Source organism: Hemibagrus wyckioides, linkage group LG21 (genome assembly GCF_019097595.1).
Source record: "Hemibagrus wyckioides isolate EC202008001 linkage group LG21, SWU_Hwy_1.0, whole genome shotgun sequence".
Lineage (NCBI taxonomy): Eukaryota > Metazoa > Chordata > Actinopteri > Siluriformes > Bagridae > Hemibagrus > Hemibagrus wyckioides.
The window spans coordinates 11,057,201-11,079,036 of NC_080730.1; the positions used below are offsets into that span (position 1 = coordinate 11,057,201).

Here is a 21,836-nt window from a genome sequence, read left to right on the forward strand (position 1 = left end):
GTGCTCAGTGTGGTGGTACTGGAGATGTTGTTCCTGATCCAGACTGACAATGGACTCCCTGAAGTCCAGGATCCAGTTGCAGAGAGAGGTGTTCAGGCCTAGCAGTCTCAGCTTCTCAGTCAGGTGCTGAGGAATGATTGTGTTGAAGCATTCATACCGAGGTGTCCTTTCTGTCCAGGTGTGTGAGGGCCAGATGGAGGGTTGTGTCAGTGGCATTGTCCATAAAGCGGTTTGGATGATACACAAACTGCAGGGGGTCCAGTGAAGGTGGCAGCAGCTTGATGTGCCTCATGATGAGCCTCTCGAAGCACTTAACTGCAAAAGGTGTGAGTGTGACAGGACAGTAGTCATTGAGACAGGACACTGTACACTTCTTCAGCAAGTGGATGATGGTAGTGGTCTTGAGGCATGTTGGAACAATGGCCCTGCTCAGTGAAATGTTGAAGATGTCAGTGAAGACATCTGCTCTGCACATTCCCTGCGCACTCTGCCAAGAATGTCGTCTGGACCAGCTGACTTCCATGGGTTAATTCTGTGTAGAGTTAACATTGTTCTGCACCTCAAACCGAGCAGAGAAGTCATTTAGCACATCTGGAAGGGAGGCATCACTGTCACAGATAGGGGTAGTTGTCCTGTAGTTAGTGATCACCTGGATGCCCTGCCACATGCACCGTGTGTCACCTCTTCCACAGAAGTGGCTGTGGATTCTCTGGGTGTGTGCACACCTCTCTGATGGCTTGGGACAGTTTTGCCCTTGATATTGTTAGGGTTGTCTTGGCCCCTGCTCTGAAGGTGAGGTCTCTAGACTTCAGCAGTGCACGAACCTTTGCAGTCATCCACGGCTTCTCGTTGGAGCATGTGGTGATGGACATGGAGATCATCATGTCACTGATGTACTTGCTGATGTAGCTGGTCACTGATGCTGTGTACTCCTCCAAGTTGGTGAAATCACCATTGGTTGCAGCCTCCCTAAACATGTTCCTATCATTGCACTCAAAACAGTCCTGAAGAGCAGATATGGCTCCTGCTGGCCAGGGTTTCACCTGCTTCAGAAGCTTTTTAGAGCGTTTTATGAGCAGTCTGTATTGTGTATTGTGGCCCTCTTGTCGCAAAATCCACATGCTGATGGAGCACTGATTTGAGATTTGCATGGTTGAAATATGATTACTGGAAGGGGCTCAAACATGTTCTGGCATGGCAATGTCCCAGTTCACACAGCAATGGCTTCGTGCCAGATTTCATGATACATGCCATAATGCTTCTTCTGGTTACTGTATTTTTTTGTGCTAACAGGTGAACATGCTAATGGGCTACCTCATAATAAATATAACATGGAAGAATTGCAGTACACAAAGCAAAATTTGTCTTGCCAGTGTTTGAAGTCATGAGATTGGAGACAGCAAAAATCTGACTCGTGCCTAGTTGCATTACATCCAAAATGTGATCAGTCGGCTAGAAGTAAGACCTTTGTGCAGGGCACTCAGTGTCTTAAACACCACACTTGTCATGCAATATATAATATAGTATTTCCCAGTTTCCAAGCACCACTGAAATACAACATTAGTCACCTCTTCATGGCCTTGTAATCCCTAGATACATATGTACACACACACAAAACATAAAATCTAAGAAACTGAATATTACAGGTAGAACCTCCAGAATGCTTAATTTTATTGGCAAGATTTGGAATGCTAGATATGCCACCTTACGTTATTACTATGGCACTAGGGTGCAACTTCATAGTACCACCAGTGGTGGCTTTGATAAGAATTTGATTCCTTCGCATGGAATTAGAAGACCTATTGTAAAAGTTTGCTTGAATATAATGGACTCCATGGCTGGCATAGAGAGCTGTAGGTACGGCTTACTGGGCTTAGGCTTAACAGCATGAAAGGTCCTGTGCTGCACACATTGACTTGCTGTGTCCTTTGTCACGGCACAAGTTTGGATAGCAATTGCACCTTTTATTAAAGGCAAGGAAAAAACCCATTGCATAATCCAATGCAGAGGTTGAGAAACATACAGGCAGCATCACAAAATGATAATACACAATAATAAACTGTAGAAACAGGCAACAGGTCAAACTGGAGGTCACTGTGAACCTAAGGAGCTCAGAGTGGGTAAAAAATAGTGGGTGAAGAAAGCTCAGTTATGCACATCGGCATGAAACAAAACTGTTCAAAGAGACAAACAAGAGGGTACAATTAGACAAAATAGTTAGGGGGCTAAGCAGGAAACAGCTGTAAACAATTGGCATGATAACACAAAGGTCCAGAGAGAGGATCAGGAAGTACTGTCACAATAAGAGCACTGTGGTCTTCAGGGGTTTGTGACCATAGAGAACAATCCTTTAGTTAATCCTATACTTTTAATAATTTAAGGTACGGAATTGGACCATTATGACAACCGTTTTATATCACCACAAACAAACAAACAACAAAGCACCCAAATATTACTTTGCCTATGTATTAACTTTATTTCTGACAGAATTATATTTACCATGATATTTTGATATTTAAAAAAGTCTTTTTAAGAAATCATTTTAAAGAATTGTGATAATAAGAACCAAATATAGTGAAATATTTAATTTGTAGCGTGTTTAAGGATTCAAAAAGCCTCCTGTGGTTCTGTTTCACTGACATCACTTTGGTAGGAACCAAAGAAGTGTACATTACAATGTAAATGAGGCTTGAATTGCTTCCCTGCTTCCTCTGCTCACTTTACAGCATGAATTAAATACAGCATATCACATGAATGTACTAATATTTCTTAAACCTAAAATAACTGGAACCTAAGTGTGCTGTTCACCTTTACTTATTTATGTTACCCAAAGAAAGATTATCTTACACTTTGCTTTATTTCTCCAGTAGTGTAATCCAGTAATCCAAAGCTGTGGATTGATAAAAGGCCAAGTTTAAGGCAGGTCACTCATGGTCATCATGGGATTTTGAATAGAATGAGCTTTTATGGAAAGTGGTGTAATGTGAGAAAGACTGTGGTTAGAAAGTGATATGCAGGAGTTCACGGATTTAACACAGAGAAGGTCATGTAATAGCACACCAGGTACTACGTAAAAAGCTGTTTTTAACATAGGAACAGAAGAAGAGAACATGCGGGCAAGCTCAATAATTGATTGTGGTTGCATTTTATTTTATAAATTGAAATATTTTTCAAACAGGTTGCTTGAGCTCAAAATAAGTTGGAAACTATGGAACAGCCAGGTGCTGATTCTTCATGTAAAAACATTATTGTATGAAAATTGTGACAAACTCAGCCTTGTGTTATTCCAATCAGTAATATATGTTATTCCTAGATTTGTGGTTTTCGATTAAAAGTATGCAGTGCCTAATAAAAGATGGTTAAATATGTAAAGATGTGCAAAGAGGAGCTGTCCAGAATCAGTGCTGGAGTCTGGAACCTGCAACATGATTTCCCTGGCTAAAAACACCAGATTATTCATTAGTTTGTTTGTTTGTTTTTTTTAACCAGATTTAATAGCCATGTTAGAGAAAGAAAATTACTAAAGTGCATTGGAAGAGGACTACAGAATGGTGGGCTCCTTTTTCTAAAAGTGAAAATATAAAATGTTTTAAAAAAATATGTGCACAGGAGAGTATGTGAGCAATTCTGTATTAACACATAGGAAGAATAAACATGTTGAAATACATATGGAATTATTTTGAGAATATAACCGAAGGACATAAAGAAGACAGAATTTCTTGATTTATTTCAACATTTATTTCAAGTGCATCACAGCCATCTGTTGAACATTTCACTTTCCGGCATTCAACTTTGTTGATCCTGTAATATCATTGAATGAATCTTTTGTAGTCCAACATCTCAGGCTGAGGTCCATCAGTGGCCACTCAAACAGAGCAAACTTTGAGGTGGCCATCAGTCAGTCTGCTTATCAGTGGGGTCTTGAACTGATTTCAAAGGAGTCCTTTTGTGCTATACCACCAGACCACCAGATCACTATAGTTTAATATATTTGTTTTTAGATCTATACAAGTAATATCTGTCTAACTGTGTCAACAGAAGGACTTGGCAACTTAATTAATTAATTTACAGAGGCTTTTCATGATCTGTAAATCAAATGAGTAGATTCAAAAACTTAAAAAGCCTATTTAAAAATATGCATAACCTTAAATAATGTTTCAACATTGGTTTCAGATCACAATAATTTATTAGTATGGTCTAGGGCATCTTTCGGAGCCAGTACATCATCAGGTTCTACACAGCACAAAGAGGGATTTTGAGTCATTCCTCTAGCAGAACAGTGACCAGGTCATCATGTGATGTTGGAGGAGGAAAAACACTTCATGACCCGCTTCTCCAAAATACCCAAAGTGGCTCAAAATTATTCAGATCTCTGACTCTGCAAGCAATGGGAGACTTTCATGTTCATCAATCCACTCTATCACCAGTCACCTGTTGTATGTATTGCTGCATTATCATCCTTATACATGCCACCACCTTCAGGGTACAATGTCTGAACCACTGGTTCTGAATTCACTGCACGAGGTCGCTGTGGTTCAGTAATCCTTTGACAGTAGTGCCAAGTAGTGGGTCTAGTGAATGCCATGATATTGCAGCCCAAACCATCACTGATCCACCCTTCTGGGCATGCATTCCACTCTCTTGCATGTGGAAAAGACAGTGAAGGTGGACTATTCAGAGAACAATACACATAGACCAAGATGCTGCTGGCACCAATGAAACCGATGTTTGGTATTGGCACAAGTAACCAAAGGTTTGGCTATAGCAGCCCGACCATGAATATTCCTGTGGAGCTCTTGACAAACAGTTTTGGTGGAAACAAGTAAGTCAAGGTTCTCATTTAATTCCACAGTGAATTGGGCAGCTGTGGTTTTATGGTTTTTGGATACAATCTGGGTAAGTACCTGGACATTCTTTTTTAGACAGTTTCTTCTTGCAACAACAGTTACTCATGCTGTTCCTTTATAGTGGTATGCTGATCTTACCCTGGATATCACGGCTCTTAATATTCCAAAAAGATCTGCTGTCCTGGTCACAGTTCCAGCTGCAAGACACAACTACAATTTGTCCTCTTTTTAACAATGTATCTCCCATTATGTGTGGATTGCAATATTTTATGTACAGCTGTGCTATCGCTCTGCTAATTCAACCTTCACAGTCTACTTATAGAACCTTCATAGTCTGCTTATAGTGAAGTCAGTGCAGGTTATCTACCAGGCTGTGCATATATAGGCATGAACTCTCTAAACACTATACTGGCCAGTGTTGCAGATTTTTTGCAAGTTTTTTCACAAAAATGCTGCTTTATTTTTATTTAGCTTAAAGTACTCCACTAAAACACCACACCTTAACTTTCTATGCTAGGGAATGCACTGTGTATGTGAGGGCAAGAAGCCTTTATTATTGCCACACATACGTTACAGCACAGTGGAATTCTTTTCTTCGCATATCCAAACTGAAGAAGTTGGGGGTCAGAGCGTAGTGGCAGCTGTGATACAGTGCCCCTGGAGCAGGCAGGGTTAAGGGCCTTGCTCACTTGCCCAACAGTGGAGCTTGGTGGTGCTGGGGCTTGAACCCTGATCTTCCAGTCAACAACCCAGAGCCTTAACCACTTGAGCCACCACTGCCCCCATATGACATGTATGGTCACATGTCATATTTAACCACAGCCTTAGACATATTTTTCTTGTTACTTTTTCTGTAAAGTGGCTTTAATAGTTGTTACATACACTGTATCACTGTTGTTATGATTTGTTAAATAATAAATAAATAAATAACTTTAAATTGCATATATATATATATATATATATATATATATATATATATATATATATAAAATAGGGCATATGTTTGAGAATGATTTCAGTTTCAAGTTACTTTCTCATATTTCAATCCTTTAGATTCATTTTTGCTATCACGTAGTGTAAAATGAATCTATTCCTAACCATATGGGGAGGAGTGGCTTAGAGCCCCATGAGTCCATCGGATCCAGCATGTGTGATTTGGCAGCCTGCATAACATCCTTCTCTACCCCCAAAGGTCACATTGCCTGGGGCAACTCTGTGATTATACAGTGAGGGAAAAAATTATTTGATCCCCTGCTGATTTTGTACATTTGCCCACTGAAAAAGAAATGATCAGTCTGTAATTTTAATGGTAGGTTTATCTGAACAGTGAGAGGCAGAATAACAACAAAAAAATCCAGAAAAACGCATTTGAGAAAAGTTCTACATTGATTTGCATTTTAATGAGTGAAATAAGTATTTGATCCCTTATCAGTCAGAAAGATTTCTGGCTCCCAGGTGTCTTTTATACAGATCAGGAACAGAGATTACAGTAGGAGCACTCTTGGGGAGTGCTCTTAATCTCAGCTTGTTAACTGTATGAAAGACACCTGTCCAAAGAAGGAAGCAATCAATCAGATTCCAAACTCTCCATCATGGCCAAGACCAAAGAGCTGTCCATGGATGTCAGGGACAAGATGGTAGACCTACACAAGGCTGGAATGAGCTACAGGTCCATCGCCAAGCAGCTTGGTGAGAAGGTGACAACAGTTGGTGTGATTATTTCCAAATGGAAGAAACACAAAAGGACTGTCAATCTTCCTTGGTCTGGGGCTCCATGCAAGATCTCACCTCATGGAGTTTCAGTGATCATGAGAACGGCGAGGAATCAGCCCAGAATTACACTGGAGGATTTTGTCAATGATCTCAAGGCAGCTGGGACCATAGTCACCAAGAAAACAATTGGTAACACACTACGCCGTGAAAGACTGAAATCCAGTAGCGCCCGCAAGGTCCCCCTGCAAAAGAAAGCACATGTACAGGCTCGTCTGAAGTTTGCCAGTGAACATCTGAATGATTCAGAGGAGAACTGGGTGAAAGTGTTGTGGTCAAATAAGACCAAAATCCAGCTCTTTGGCATCAAGTCAACTCGCCGTGTTTGGAGGCACGTGTTTTACCGTTAAATCTTGGACGAGAACCTCCTTCCCTCAGCCAGGGCATTGAAAATGGGTCGTGGATGGCTATTCCAGCCTGACAATGACCCAAAACACACGACCAAGGCAACAAAGGAGTGGTTCAAAAAGCACATTAAGGTCCTGTAGTGGCCTAGCCAGTCTCCAGACCTTAATCCCATAGAAAATCTGTGGAGGGAGCTGAAGGGTCAGCCATAAAACCTTAATGACTTGGAGAGGATCTGCAAAGAGGAGTGGGCCCAAATTCCTTGAGATGTGAGATGTGTGCAAACCTGGTGGCCAACTACAAGAAATGTCTGACGTCTGTGATTGCCAACAAGGGTTTTCCACCAAGTACTAAGTCATGTTTTGCAAAGGGGTCAAATACTTATTTCACTCAATAAAATGCAAATCAATGTATAGTTTTTTTGAAATGTGTTTTTCTGGATTTTTTTGTTGTTATTCTGCCTCTCACTGTTCAGATAAACCTACCATTAAAATTACAGACTGATTATTTCTTTGTCACTGGGCAAATGTACAAAATCAGCCAGGGATCAAATAATTTTTTCCCTCACTGTATGTTCTCTACATTGTTTGCTCTAACCACTCCGGGGTTTTGTTTTCAGCCTTTTGATGCCTCCACCTTCTTACAGGCTCTGCCATGGCAGCGGGTGTCAGTCTACTGAGTGACGTGCCCTATTCCAACAACAGCAGTGCAGGGAACAGTGGAGAGCACACCACTGACATGGAGCCAGGTAGGCCGCCACCACACTCAGACACACACACACACACACACCTGCACCTTCTGGCTTAACACACTAAAACAACTAAATAACTGTGTTTGGCCTTATGGGACCTGTGTTATTTTGTATTGTAATACTAGAGTTTGCTAGAGTCCTGTTTAACACAGTCTATTTTATTTGTTTGAAAATAAAATAGACTTTTGGTTGCATATCATTTATATATACTTAATGCAAGTCTACATTTATGAGATATTAGATATTTACCCCTGATGTTGATCAGAAGATATCAAGGTGCTGAAACACAGCTATGTCATTCGACCTACACAGTTTTTAGCACCAGAAGCAGCTCTTATGTTTTGTAGCTCTTGTGTAAATGAAAGATTAAGATTATATGGATTGCTGGTTTTGTTTTACGTACAGTGAAATTCTGGTAATTAACCATTGTGTCCCTGGCAACTGAGGATATACATGTCAAAGCATGTTTCTGTCATTGTGAAGAGGATTTTGCTGCTAATGTATTCAATTACATGGGGAAAAAATCTCTTAAAAAACATTAAGCATATCTAAAACGTAAATGTTAATATAGCAAAATAAATTATTGGCATCTAAAATCAGTCTATCAGTCTTTTCACACAGACTGTTGCTCTCCGTTTGTATTTTGGGATGGAAGTTAAAGACAATAGAAGTTGTTTATTGTATGATGTGACAAGAATATAAGCCTAAAGCATTTCATTATTTTTAGATGATTGATGGATGAGGTGTGACAGTTTCTCTCCCATTTCACTTTTGGTTAAAATGCTTGCTTTTAAAATTTAAATGGAGTACATAAGCCACAGAGTAATTGTGGATTTCTGTGATCACTGCATCTCCGCATTATGCTGTCCTTATGGAAAATGAGTCATCTGTCTTTCCAACACATCAAGCAATCTGCTCTCTACCTGAGATGTGATCATGGTGAAACCTCTGCTCCATCTCCCACTGACTTAGACACTGGTCACCATGGAGACTGCCTAGAGAGCAACCGTGGCAGTTGCGTTGCTTCTTTTGTGCTCTTTTATCACTCCTCATAATGAGAAGGGACATGCAGAAAGTCCTAAGGAGGAGATGTAACCCAGCCATCCTCTTGTTATCCACTCAGAAGGTTGTTGCAGCAGTCAGCATGGCCGAGGAGCAGGCAGCATTGAACACATGTGAATGTAATTCTGTTTTCTAAAGTTTGCATATCTTTCTTACCATGTCTGACGAACCTCTAGAAGACAATTATATTCTTGGAATGGTTGAGTTTTCTGTCATCCACAGGCAATGAGGCATTTGCATCTGTTCTGTGGTTTGAATGTTCTCTGTCATTAGTTTGTGTTAATGGGCTGAAAATAACAACAGACAGTCTTTGATCTTTTTGTTCAGTATTGAAATGTTTTAACATTGCTGGTGCATTGAGATGTAAATGATTGTTCACATAGAACATACTATTTATGTTAAAAAGGCTCTCCTTTCAGATTTCAGACCCAGTGTCAGAGTCCCCACAGCAAAGTACACCAAGGTGGGCGAGACCCTGAGGCATGTAATCCCAGGCCATATGCAGTGTTCCATGGCGTGTGGAGGTCGAGCTTGCAAGTATGAAAACCCATTGCGCTGGAGTGATGAAGAACAGGCCATCAAGGGACTTTACTCCTCTTGGTAAGAAAGATCTCATCTCCATTGTAAAGCAAAGCAAACTTTATTAGATATCATGAATGACCTAATAGAGTAGCAGATGTCTCAGATGCCTGATATGAATCTGCATGGCAAATAAGGGGGGGAACATATTGTTGAATGATTTGTGATCTTTATTTATTGTAGTCTCTTCTGTTCTATTTACATCAGGATCACTGACAACTTATTAGCCATGGCAAGGCCATCCACTGAGATTATTGAAAAATACAACATCATCAACCAGTTCTCGGGGTAGGTTATGCTCTACTTGCTAATGATAATAAGTACAGAGGAGACATTGTGTTTACACTTGGCTCTTCCTAGATGCGGACTAAAGACCATAATTAACCTGCAGCGCCCAGGAGAGCATGCCAGCTGTGGCTACCCTTTGGAGCCAGAGAGTGGGTTCACATACCGCCCAGAGGTCTTCATGGAGGCAGGGAGTGAGTCACACATGCAACTTAATCAGGCTAATAGATTCAGGCTTATCCTCCTTGGTGGAGTTTATCTGACTAAAGGACTAATTGTTTCTGACTAAATATTGTCTCAGTGGTCCAAGTAATCCAAGGATTTAGATGCTGGAAGAAGTCCATTTCTAATCTATTTCAAAATAACGTGTGTGTAATAACATGAGATTCCATGTTTGTTATGAACCTAGAGAGAGAAGAGGATTGGCAACTCCTAACAAGCTCTCCTGAGATAGATTCATTGCTTCTAGCCAGCAATTTCTAGGAAAGTACATTAGGGAAAAGGTTCCACAGGCTTCAGCATGTCATTACATGCTCAAATTGCCACTCAAACTTCACAGATGGGATTTCCTTACACCAGAAAATAGCATTGTTTTGTTTGCTTACATGATACGGACAACATGTTCATTTAACATATTAACATCTTTATTCATGCATTTATCATGTTATTGTATTTAACTATTGACATGTATGTACATTTTGACATGTATGAAAATTTTAGTCTATTTCTACAATTTTGGATGGAAAGACTACGGTGTAGCCTCTCTTACAACAATCCTAGACATGGTGAAAGTCATGTCTTTTGCTGTTCAGGAAGGAAAGATGGCCATTCACTGTCATGCTGGGCTTGGAAGAACAGGTTAGCATTCATCTATACTTGTGTGCATGCAGTAACAGAATGCATTTATTATTTTATTTTATGCAACAAATGTACATTTGTAGTATCTGTGCTGACGGTGCATAATCACAGATGCAGTAATAACACACATTCACACATTAAGGATGAACATTCTTGTAAAACAGCAGCAATGCATAGCTTTATTTTGTAAAACAGCAGCAATCTATGACTTCTTTTCTTATTATATTAAAATAGTTGATGTGTTAAGGTAGTAAAAACAGATGAATGTCTGCAGGCCATTTTGAACATGATAGCCCTAAAATGCTGTATACTAAATGAAGTTTTTTATAGTAGAGCTCTGTAATTCATCTAATTGTGTTCTCAAGCAAAAAAAAAAAGTAAAACAATAAATGTACTTTTATTGCTTTATATTGAAAAAATAAATAGACTAAATAAAATAAACACCCATAAGCAGCTCAGTTTTGTAAAATCAGATGTGAGTAGCTTTGGATAAGGGCATCTACCAAATGCTTTAAATATAAATATTGCAAAATCACACAACGATTGGCTAAGTGATGTTCGAAGCTGTTTTAAAATTATATAACCACATCACAATAGTTGAGATATGTATTAATGCAAAAGGTTTTAAACCAAACACTTATGCCATTGATCTATGCTATAATTGAGCTATGCAATGCTCTATTTGCCAATTGTCATTATGCATTCTCTATCATGTCTTTATGTCTTTATCATAACCTTTATTGTTTCAGATTTTTTTTTCCAGTTAATGATATTTAGCTTGATTTGTCATTTAATAAGTCAGCCTAGATTCACCCCCAACAGAAGCTCGGCCCACTGCCCCAAATCCAGATTGCTTATTATTGGCACTACATAGGGTTTTGCAAACATTTATATTCATCCATAGAAAAACAGTGGCTCCTGCTGGTAGGCACATGTAAATATAATATTGCTAAGTGAGTTTCTACTACATTATACTATACTTTATACTCTAAACATTTTCATTATTGTAACCTGCATTAAAGTCACTTAGATTTGCATAATGCACACTTAGCTTTATTTAAGTTACTTGCCATTATCATTGAAGACCAATAGAATTCCAAAGCAAATCAAAGTATATAGTTGACTGGTATGAGTACTCGATTAGTAATTAATTAATCATTTTCCATTTTTCAGTAGTGAACTGCTTTAGTTGTCCTTTAGGGTTTATACATAATTAATTTCTCTAATTGTATTTTAGACTGTTTGTGTGTCTGCTATATTAGGACACTTCCCTTAGATAAACTATCTTTCTGTTTGTCTGTCTCCATGCTGTTTTTGTTTCCAGGTGTTCTCTTGGCCTGCTATTTAGTGTTCACATCACGGATGAGTGCAGACCAAGCCATCTTATTTGTGCGAGCAAAGCGTCCAAGCTCAATACAGACACGAGGCCAGTTATTGTGTGTGCGTGAGTTTGCACGCTTTGTAGCGCCGCTGCACTGTGTGTTCTCGAGTGTTGAACCACGAGCACATGCTGTCACACTGTCACAGTACCTGACACGTCAGCGACACCTACTGCATGGCTATGAGGCTCGCCACATGAAGCATGTGCCAAAGATAGTTTACCTGGTCTGCAAGCTCCTGCTAGACATTGCTGAGAACAAACACACAGCAGAGGAAAAATACCTGTCTGAGATTCCAGACCTGACAGCTGAGGTAGAGAAGACCATATCGCAACAGGCCTTGCAGCAGCTAGGAAAGGAGATGAGGGGGAAGGGCATCCTTTTGACTTCACCCCACTCCTTGCAATCCTCCACTCCCCCTCCTGAGCAGGTTGAGAATTTAAATGATATTAATAAAGCTCAGATATTCCGAAGCTTCAGCGACTCTGCTCTGCACACACTGGGCTCTAGGTCTAAGAGGTTTGGATGGCATCCAGGCTTGTCAGACCTCCTGAATGAACACTGTGTATTTCAGAACAGGTTAGCAGAATCTTCAGATGTTCAGGTCTCCAGACCCCTGTTGACTCCTGAAAACTCTATTACCTCTAAACCCGACTATCTAACTGGATCCTCAGCCTCGCTTGACGAACCGAAAAGAGAGCTTGAACACATGCCTCCCTCACCAGTTTGCAGGAAGCGGATACCATTGAGAGAGACAAAGCGCAGCAGGTCTTTGGGATTTTCAAGGAGTAGTGCAGCCATAATGCCCAGGTTGCTAAGAGAAGAAAAGTTAAACCAGGGTAATAAAAAGCAAGGCACTTGTACAGGCAGCAGTGAAGCAGGAAATGTGCCTTTCCTCTTGCTCCAGACTGAGCTTTCTCCAGAGGTTCGTCATGTTCTCGTGGCTAGGGCTCTCTTGATGGATGTAGAAGAGGAAAATCTACGGAATGCCATTTCCGTGTGGCAGGTACAGAAATGTCCACCAACACTTGGATGGATTTTATTTCATTAAAAAAAATCTTTTCATAAGAGCTTTGAAAATGTTGCCTCACATTTTAATTGTTTGTTGTGTTCATTAAATGGTTCTAATGTAATGAACATCTCTTACATACAATTTACATATCAAGCTCTACATTTTTAATGCAGACATCTACGGTTTTGCCTGTACAATTTTGGAATTTTTGACAAAATGTAAGACATCTGAAAACTATGCTTTCTCAGCTTAAGCGTTGCCATTAAAAGCAGTGGTAAGACTGAATGCAAAAAATGGCATCCTGGGACATAAAGTGACAAGCCACTTCACCATCAACAAACCTAAGTGAGCATGTGACAGAATGGGAACAGCATCTGAACATCCCAGTCCATCAGAATACATTTATATATGCCCATGAACCTTCCAGGTCCACTTCTTTACCTAAGAAAACACTATTCACAAAAGGCATTAGTAAACAAAGATATTTTCAGCTTAAAACATTCTTAAACACTGAGATCCAAGAAACTAATTGGAAGGTTCTAAATCCCAGAAACTAATTGGAAGGCTGTTTTATAACTGTGGGGCTTTGTAAGAGAAATCTTCATGCACTGCAGACCAAGTAGCAGTTATGTTAACTTTGTAACAGTTGTATACAGTAAGCTTATACACTCAGCTGGCTGCTTATAAAGTAAAACACTGAAAATTGATATTAAAAATCAGTTAAGGATTCTTGTTTGCAATGTTGTCAACTTTGTTACCAGAAAAATGTCAATCTGGTATCAAAATGAGTACTCAGACCTATTGTGTGTTCTTTTAATTTGACTTTCAGACAGAGTTAAATTGCAGAGAAGGGGCATGGGAGAAGTTGTGCATAGAGCGCGATCCACTGCTGCTCTCTGCTCTCATGTGGTCATGGTTGGAGCAGCTGAAGGAGCCAGTCATCACCAAAAAGGATGTGGAAGCACTATGTCAGAACAGCCACAATCCTTTACAAGCCCTCAGCATCATGGACAAGGTAAAAGAAGAACATATTACAAACTTAGACACTTTACAGGACTGAATAAACCCTAGCCATATGCTCACTAGGTTAATGTAATTAATTAATAGGTCTTCAGTAATTGCTTTATCCTGTTTTATCCTTTATCCTAGAAATGAGTTAATGTTACTGCTGCAGAGTAGGTTTCATGTTTACTACACATTCACAACCACAATGCCAACAGTATTGTAATAGATACTTTAAATAGGTTTTCATTCAGACATACTTTATGAAATATACACTATTTTAAAGATAACTCTTATCATCATTGATTTCAGCATTATACGCTTAGCAGTGATACAGCTGCAATGCCACCAGGCAATGTTACTCAGAACGACATGCCAAAGATCCACAACTGAGCACAGACACATTGTTGCATAGAGCACTGAGCAGTCCTAAATGCAGTTTTCTGGTGGACAGGCCTCCAGGCTCCCTTCAGGATCTCCAGGAAGTAGAGGCTTTTCTGGGCCTTCTTGCTTAGGCAGAATCCAGGAGAGGTTGTCTGTCATGTGCACACCAAAAACCTTTGAGTCTCTCTACAGGGATGTGCAGTGTCCAGGGTGGTTCCATTGATGTGGAGTGGTGAGTGGAAGTAGACAACTGTGGAGAGAGTTAAAAGTTTCTTGGTGTGCACATGACAACCTATCCTGGTCTCTCTATACCTCTTGCCTAGTCAAGATGGCCCAGCAGTACTTTGCCCAGCAGTTCTCATAATGTCAACAATAAACACTTTGGCAACATTAAGACATAGATTGTTGTCTCTACACCATTCTAGGAACTGGCTAACTCCAGCTTATTGTGTGCTTATTGAATGGTTGCAGATATGGCATCCTAAGGTAGGCATAGTGAAATGGGTCTAGGATGGAGGGAGGAATGTGCTGCTCAAAGCACTTAATTGATGTTAACAAGTCTGAGTGCACAGGCCTGTAGTGATTCAGGCAGGACACAGGCAATTTTTTATAGCACAGGGATGATTGTGGATGTCTTGAAGTACACAGGGATGGCTCAGGATGGCTCTTAAACATGGCTCTTTGATGACGTCTGTAAAGCTGATTTCCTAAGCACACAGTCTGGTGTGTTGTCAAGATCAGCAGTTTTCTGTGGGTTGACCTTGGACAGAGTTTTTCTGATGTCTTCTGCAGACCAATAAAATGCTTGTTGGATGGGAGTTGGGGTGGACTTTCCTGCAGTGAACTGTGATTCATGCTGAGAATAGCATAACAGAGATCACCAACATGCTGGTAGAATTTTTGCAGCACTGATTTCAAGTTTGCATGTTTAATTTCCCTGGCAAGAATGATACTGATATAGATAGTCCCATAGAGTTCCCTTAGTGCTTAACTTGCATTAGCATAGTGGTGGAATATGTGGAGTGTACACTGTGACAATGAACCTACAGAGCACCAATTCATACCAGACAGTGCTGCTATCCTGCCAGTGTGATGTGTGTAGTTGAGTGGCTACATTCAGAATGGTGTCGTTGAGCCATGCTTCTATGAGAATGAAATATAGCAATGCCTAAGTTCACACTGGGTAGCTAAATGTAGATTGAAGAGATCAGTTTATTGTCAAGGGAATGAACATTGTAGAGAAGAATGGATGGTAGAGTGTGGGTGATCATGGTTAACCTTTAGCCCAGCATGGATGCCTGGTTGCTAACAGCACTTCCGCTTCCTTGCACATAGTTTGGGTAGTGACATCAGGAAAATGGTCTCCGGGCCTGGTTCATTTAGCAGTTTGAGGTCACATAGCTCTTTCTCCTGTACATAGTTTATTTCTTCTGAGATTTGTTTTCCAATATTCAGCAAACAGAGGTTGGCAGAGAATTTCACTTGTGTACCTTAGGGCGTCTTGAATATATTCATTCAGGTTGGCAGATTTGTTATAGAGTAGGGATAAATGTGAAAATGTGAATGGATGGCACCATGTAATTTGCTAAGATGGTTTGGACATGTTTGTCCAGCACATCCCACAGATGCTTTATTTGTATAAGATCTGGGGAATTTGGTGGCCAGGTCAACACCTTGAACTCTTTATGTTCTTCTAACTATTCCTAAACAATTTTTGCAGTGTGGCAGACCATTGCCATTAGGGAATACCATTGCCATGAAGGGGTCTGCAGTAGAATCAGCATGAATACAGAAATGACCTCCAGCAGGTCACTGGTGTGAATTTCTCTGACCAGACAATCAGAAACAGACTTCATGAGGGTGGCCTGAAGGCCCAGTGTCCTCTAGTGGGCCCTGTGCTCACTGCCCGGCACCTTGGAGCTTGATTGGCATACGCCATCGAACACTAGAATTGGCAGACTGTCCAGGAGCTCAGTGATGCCCTGGTCCAGATCTGAGAGGAAATACCCCAGGACACCACACATGGTCTCATTAGGAGCATGCCCCAACATTGTCAGGCATGCATACGAGCACGTGGGGGCCATACAAACTACTGAGTACCATTTTGAGCTGCTGAAATGAAATTCAGCAAAATGTACTAGCCTGCTGCATACCTTTTTTTACTTTGATTTTTGGGGTGTCTTTGAATTCAGCCCTCTGTAGGTTGATAATTTTCATTTTCATCAAACAATGTGGCTTCTTTTCCTCCTAACACATTACCCAGTCCATATCAGTATAGATATCCAGCATGATATTTTCCCCCATTGAGATCTGATGTGTTTTCAGAGTGTTGCTTTAATTTTTTTGAGCACTGTATATTCTACCCCTTTTTATTGTTATGGCTAATCAATTTTAAGAGGGGGCCAACTTAGCGCATCTAGATTTATTTCATTCCTTTTTGCAAAATTTTATTTTAGATCTATCAAATTGTAATGGACTCTCTGGTGTGTGCCTCATTACACAGGTTTTCCATAGGATTTAGAGGTGGCCTCTGACTGAGACGTTCCAAAACATTGATATTCTTTTTCTAAAGTCATGTCTTCTGTAATTTATGTGCTGGGATCTTCATCTGTCTAACAGAGCAAGGTTTACATTTGTTACAAATACCATCAAGAGCAGCTTTTGGTCTTGAGGTCATTAGAAGACAGCCAGTAACTCCGTTGTGTGAACCTCTAGGGGAAGTTCATTCTACAACTGAGGCGCCAGAACAGAGAACAGCCTTGATGCATGCCTTCCTTATATCTTGAGAGATGGTGGGTCCAGTCAAGCAGTGATAGAGGACAAGAGGCAGCATGGTGCAGTGCGGTGTGGGATAAGCACTTTGTGTTAGATGGGTGCTGGTTTTGTAGGCAAGTGTAGTGTGTTTTGGGAGTGTTTGCAGAAAGAGGAAACTGGAGAAAGGCTTTGAGATCACCACTTGTTCTACCTTTATATTTATCTGCTTGCTTTTCACTTTCTATACACACACATGCACACCCACATTTGGCTCTGTGTGTTTGTCTCTCTCTCTCTTGTCTCTTTTATCCAGCCCATTGCACCAGAAAACAGGTATTAATATAATTAGGCAGAGATTAGAGCTGGGCGATATGTCCTAAAAATTGAATCTCAGATTTTTTAAAACAAAATTCGATTTTAAAACGATTATTTTTCTTTAAAAAAATCTAATAAAACACTAGAGACTATAGAATAGAGATTCTTTTTTTATTTGAGCAAAAACAGTATAACCAAACATATGAACTGCTAATTTGGACTAAAAGTGCAAAGTGCAAAATTACTTTCGCTAACAAGTTTTTTTGTTATTTTAGAAAAACAATAATTAATACAACAACATAAAAACCTGTTTTGGGGATTTATAAAATGCAAACTTTTACCAGTCTTTACAAGTTCTAATTATTCTAGTAAAATAAAGTAATATAACAAAATATGAGGGATTTGTAAAGTGCAAACTGCAGACTTAAATCACTTTTTATAAAATAAATAATTGTCACCTGGAAAAAAAAATCCCTGAAGAAAAACAATTTTGTAAAGCAGTTCAACATTCAACTAACACGCTAAATAAAACCAGACAGGAGCCAGACATCATTTTACATCTGTCTAGGAGTTTCATTTAAGGGGGACTCCCAATGAGAGTATAATAGTAAAAATATAAATAAATAAACAAATAAATAAAATAAAGGTTTGACTAACAGGGTACGATGGTAAACTTATTGCAGCATTCCACTGTATTGCATAGATGTGTATAACATTTGAGTACTGAACAAGCCAAATACGAGTCTTCCTGATCACACATACACACACACACACGTCCTCTGATCCTCGCTCTGTGACGCTGCGGTTTGTTCAGTCGGATTGAAGAACGCGCTAAAAGACGGGGAGGAGCCGAAGTCTGCCGACGTTTTCGTCGCTAGGCCATTTTTAACATTTCTGTACAGCCACTCTAAGAATTCTGCGATTCTCCATAAACTCTACACAAATTCGTGATCACCTCAGTCCCCTTTAAATTTCATATGAAAACGGTGGCAGACTTTCGGCTCCTCCCTGTCTTTCAGCGTGTTCTTCAATCCAGACTGAAGAAACCGCGCCTCTCTTAGAAACAAGCTCTTTGCGTCGCAGAACTACGGAAGCTCGCTCTGCCAAACCAAAGTGAAATCGGAAAATCGATTTTCATTTTTTCAACATCGACATAAACCATAAATTTGAATTAATCGATAATAACGATTAATCGCCCAGCTCTAGCAGAGATGTATGATTATTACCACTCACTTCCCTTAGCTCTGCCCTCCACTGACAAACCAGTGCGTGACCCTGCTCCTGTTTGTACATACCCCATTACACAACTCAGCCAACTCTACCATCCCAGAGCGAATGCAAACGGGTGGCCAGGTGGCCTGCTGCCAAATCACCCACTTTAGGTCCAGGTACTCCAGGATGCTGTGGCCAGGTGAGGCAGCAGGCGTACTGCCTGCTCTGATATGGGCTAGCCCCATGCCTCAGCAGCCTACTTGAAGAGTCCCATGAAGGCTTTGGCTTCTCTTAAGCAGCTGCGGTCTTTTGCCTGGGCTTGGACCAGTGCCTGTTAGTGCTGCTCCTGTTCCATCTGCAACTCCAGAAAAACCTGGTGTTGGGTTTGATGGATACTGTCCAGGGTTTTAACAAGTTTAGTTTACACTTTTCTAAATCTGTATATATGTATATAACTATGTTAAATTGAGCAGAGCTTCTGTAAATCATCTGTGTGAGGTAATTGACTTCTTTGGAATGATAAATAGCATTAGTAGCACAGGAGTATATTGTGTCATTTGTCAGAACCAGTTACCAGAACCAGTCTCAAATTTAGTGCCATGGTATTACATTTTATTTGCTCTCTAAATTTATTTAGATATGTTTATTAAGATATGTTTCATTTTGTTGTTTTAAGGCTTTGTGGAAAATAAGATTTTTGAAAATTACTTGATTTTCTTTGTTGTTTGGAGAAGTCAGTAACACTGTTTCTGTATGTCATGTAGGGCCACAAACAAACCCTTCTGTGTATCCTGGACTGTGCTGCACATTTAATGAAACTGCCGGACGAAGTTGAAATGGCTGTTCTTCATCGTACAATCAAAGCATTCACTAGGGTGAGTTCTTGCAGCTTGATAAGCATTCATGTTTGAGAAACTGCATGGGAGTAACAACCAACAATGGAATTCTTTAGACATACCCCTCTCCCAACTTGTATCTTAAACAGAATTTGAAGTTATTATACTAATTCTGGCTCTGCTTTACATTTCTTTTAGGTTAACTATGATTCAGAGAATGGACAGCTGATCCATAAAGCTCTTATGGAAATTCTAGTCCCAGTTTTAAGTGATATGAGAAGAAAAGCAATAGACGTAATCCAGAGTTGAGTGTCCATATCCATAAATTACCCTGATCATTGTGGCTATATACATACTGCACTAATATTTTTGAAAGAATTATGTTGTGTTTTTCTGTGAAGTGTTGGTGTCAGCAAGCTTGATGTTCTTAAACGGTGCTTTGTTGTTATTGTTATTCTTTAAATCCATGTAATTTAATGTCTCATAATGCACACATCAGATTGGGCGATTTTTTAGTTAAAAGTACTGCCATATATACTGTATGTGTGCCATATGTATATTGTTCTCTCAATTGTTGTTACTCACTAGCATTTTGGCATTGTATATTTATCTAACTAACAGCACTATTTATTAAGAAATATCTAATTGTTTAGTTATTACTTTTGCATTCTTACATCATGTCATAATACTCACAATATTGTTTGCCTCATGTTTTTTTAAATGTACCTCCACTTTTTAATATACAAAACCAAATACATTGACTGTGCAACATATTTTCTTACATATTTGTATATGTAGAGTAAAGCAATTTTAGGAAAACAAAAACCACTTCAAGGTTTGCTCTGTTAGGTGTAGTAACCTGTAGCTGATGTATGCTATTTATTCATGCAAATCCAGTTAACACTTTAAGGCCAAAGGTATTTGCACACCTGACCATCACACCTGTGGGCTTGTTGGACGTTCCAAAACCATGGCCATTAATATGGACATGGCCCCTTCATTTGCAACTATATCATATTCCCTCTTCCGGGAAGGCTTTTTATTAGATTTTGGAGTGTATCTTTGTAATTTTTTGCCCACTCATTCAAAAGCATTTGTATGATAAGGCACTGATTTTAGATTACAATGCCTGGCTTACAACTGACTTTCCAGTTAATTCTAAAAGTGTCCAGTGTGGCTATGGTCAGGGCTCCATACAGGACACTAGGCTTTCTCCTCACCAAATTACATGTCTCACCAAGACTTAAAACATGCCTTTATGAACTTTCTTTTGTGCACAAAGTTTGGGGTCTTCCACAAACTTTTGCCACAAAGTTGTAAGCATACAGTTGTCTAAAATATCTTTCCATGCTGTAGCATTAATGTTCGAACCCTTCATTAGAACTAAGTGGCCAAGCCCAAACCCAAAAGAATGGCCCCAGATAATTATCCCCTGCAGGGTCTTGGCCATGGAAACCCATTTCATGTGGCTTATAATGCACAGTTCTTGTTCCAGAGGCAGCTTGGAACTCTGTAGAGAGTGAAGCGAATTTGCATAGACAGATGCTTACTGGCTGAGCTGTTGTTGCCCATTGACACTTACAGTTCATGATAATAACACATACAGTTGACCTGGGAAAAATTTTAGGAAATACTGCCATAGTTTGTCTATTGAGATTACATGGCTGTGTACTGTCTATAATTAGGAGGGGTGCCCACATACTTTTGGCCATATAGTGTATATATTTCAGCATTGCCTTCACAACACAGCTGAAATTTAACATGGTATCTGGAATTGTTTGTATGTTACAGAACTGCCCCTCCTGTGTCTAAGCTTTTGCAGAATATATTCTGCCTCATTTTAATGGCATTATTTTCTACTAAGCTGCTGTTTTGTAAATGGTCGACACTGTTGACAAAAAGCACTGTAGCTAACTAGAGTTTAAACTTCAACCTCATTCTTTTACTGAATGTATATGATCTTTTAAGTTAACATTAACCTGAACTAGTGGAAAATTGCAAAAGCATCTGATTTCAGATGTGTAAATGACAGACTATTGAGGATTTCAAGGCACTTATTGTTCTTATCTACATGCCAATAAAATAAACTTTAATAAAATGGGCTGGTTGTGTTGATTTGCAGAATATAACATTCAAGGTTAAGATACTGTTGGAATGTGAGATATGGCAGTGACATCTTGAGGCTGTGATGGACTGAAAAGACAAACACATGAGATGGGGAGTGTAGTGGAAAACAGGTGCTCTTTTTATTAAATCTTAAAAGGAGTGCTGAGAGGTCCACCATCACACTTGTCTTAAATCTAGGCATTAGCTCTAGGTTAGCATTGAGGCGAGGTTTTTCATTTGGGATGTAGTCCCTTGACTCAAGCATGGTGGCATGGTTTACTGTCAGCAGTACCTGTATAAGAGGGAGAAAAACTGATTAGCATCCTTTTACAGATCAAG

At 39.7% G+C, this 21,836-nt stretch overlaps 1 protein-coding gene across 3 annotated transcripts in view; it reads left to right on the forward strand.

Annotated features, from left to right (window-relative positions):
* Positions 1-21,483, forward strand: part of ptpdc1a (protein tyrosine phosphatase domain containing 1a) — a 29,105-nt gene extending 7,622 nt beyond the window's left edge. The window contains exons 2-10 of one of the 3 annotated variants that reach the window (XM_058373864.1): positions 7,582-7,710; positions 9,195-9,375; positions 9,562-9,642; positions 9,715-9,833; positions 10,360-10,497; positions 11,822-12,882; positions 13,718-13,903; positions 19,320-19,430; positions 19,590-21,483. In XM_058373864.1, coding sequence (XP_058229847.1) covers positions 7,617-7,710; positions 9,195-9,375; positions 9,562-9,642; positions 9,715-9,833; positions 10,360-10,497; positions 11,822-12,882; positions 13,718-13,903; positions 19,320-19,430; positions 19,590-19,700 — 2,082 coding nt within the window. In that variant the 5' untranslated portion in view covers positions 7,582-7,616 and the 3' untranslated portion in view covers positions 19,701-21,483. Of the gene's footprint in view, positions 1-7,581; positions 7,711-8,749; positions 8,895-9,194; positions 9,376-9,561; positions 9,643-9,714; positions 9,834-10,359; positions 10,498-11,821; positions 12,883-13,717; positions 13,904-19,319; positions 19,431-19,589 lie in introns of those variants that run through there. The other 2 variants (XM_058373862.1, XM_058373861.1) reach the window with 2 other exon arrangements.
* Positions 21,484-21,836: the final 353 nt, after the last annotated feature.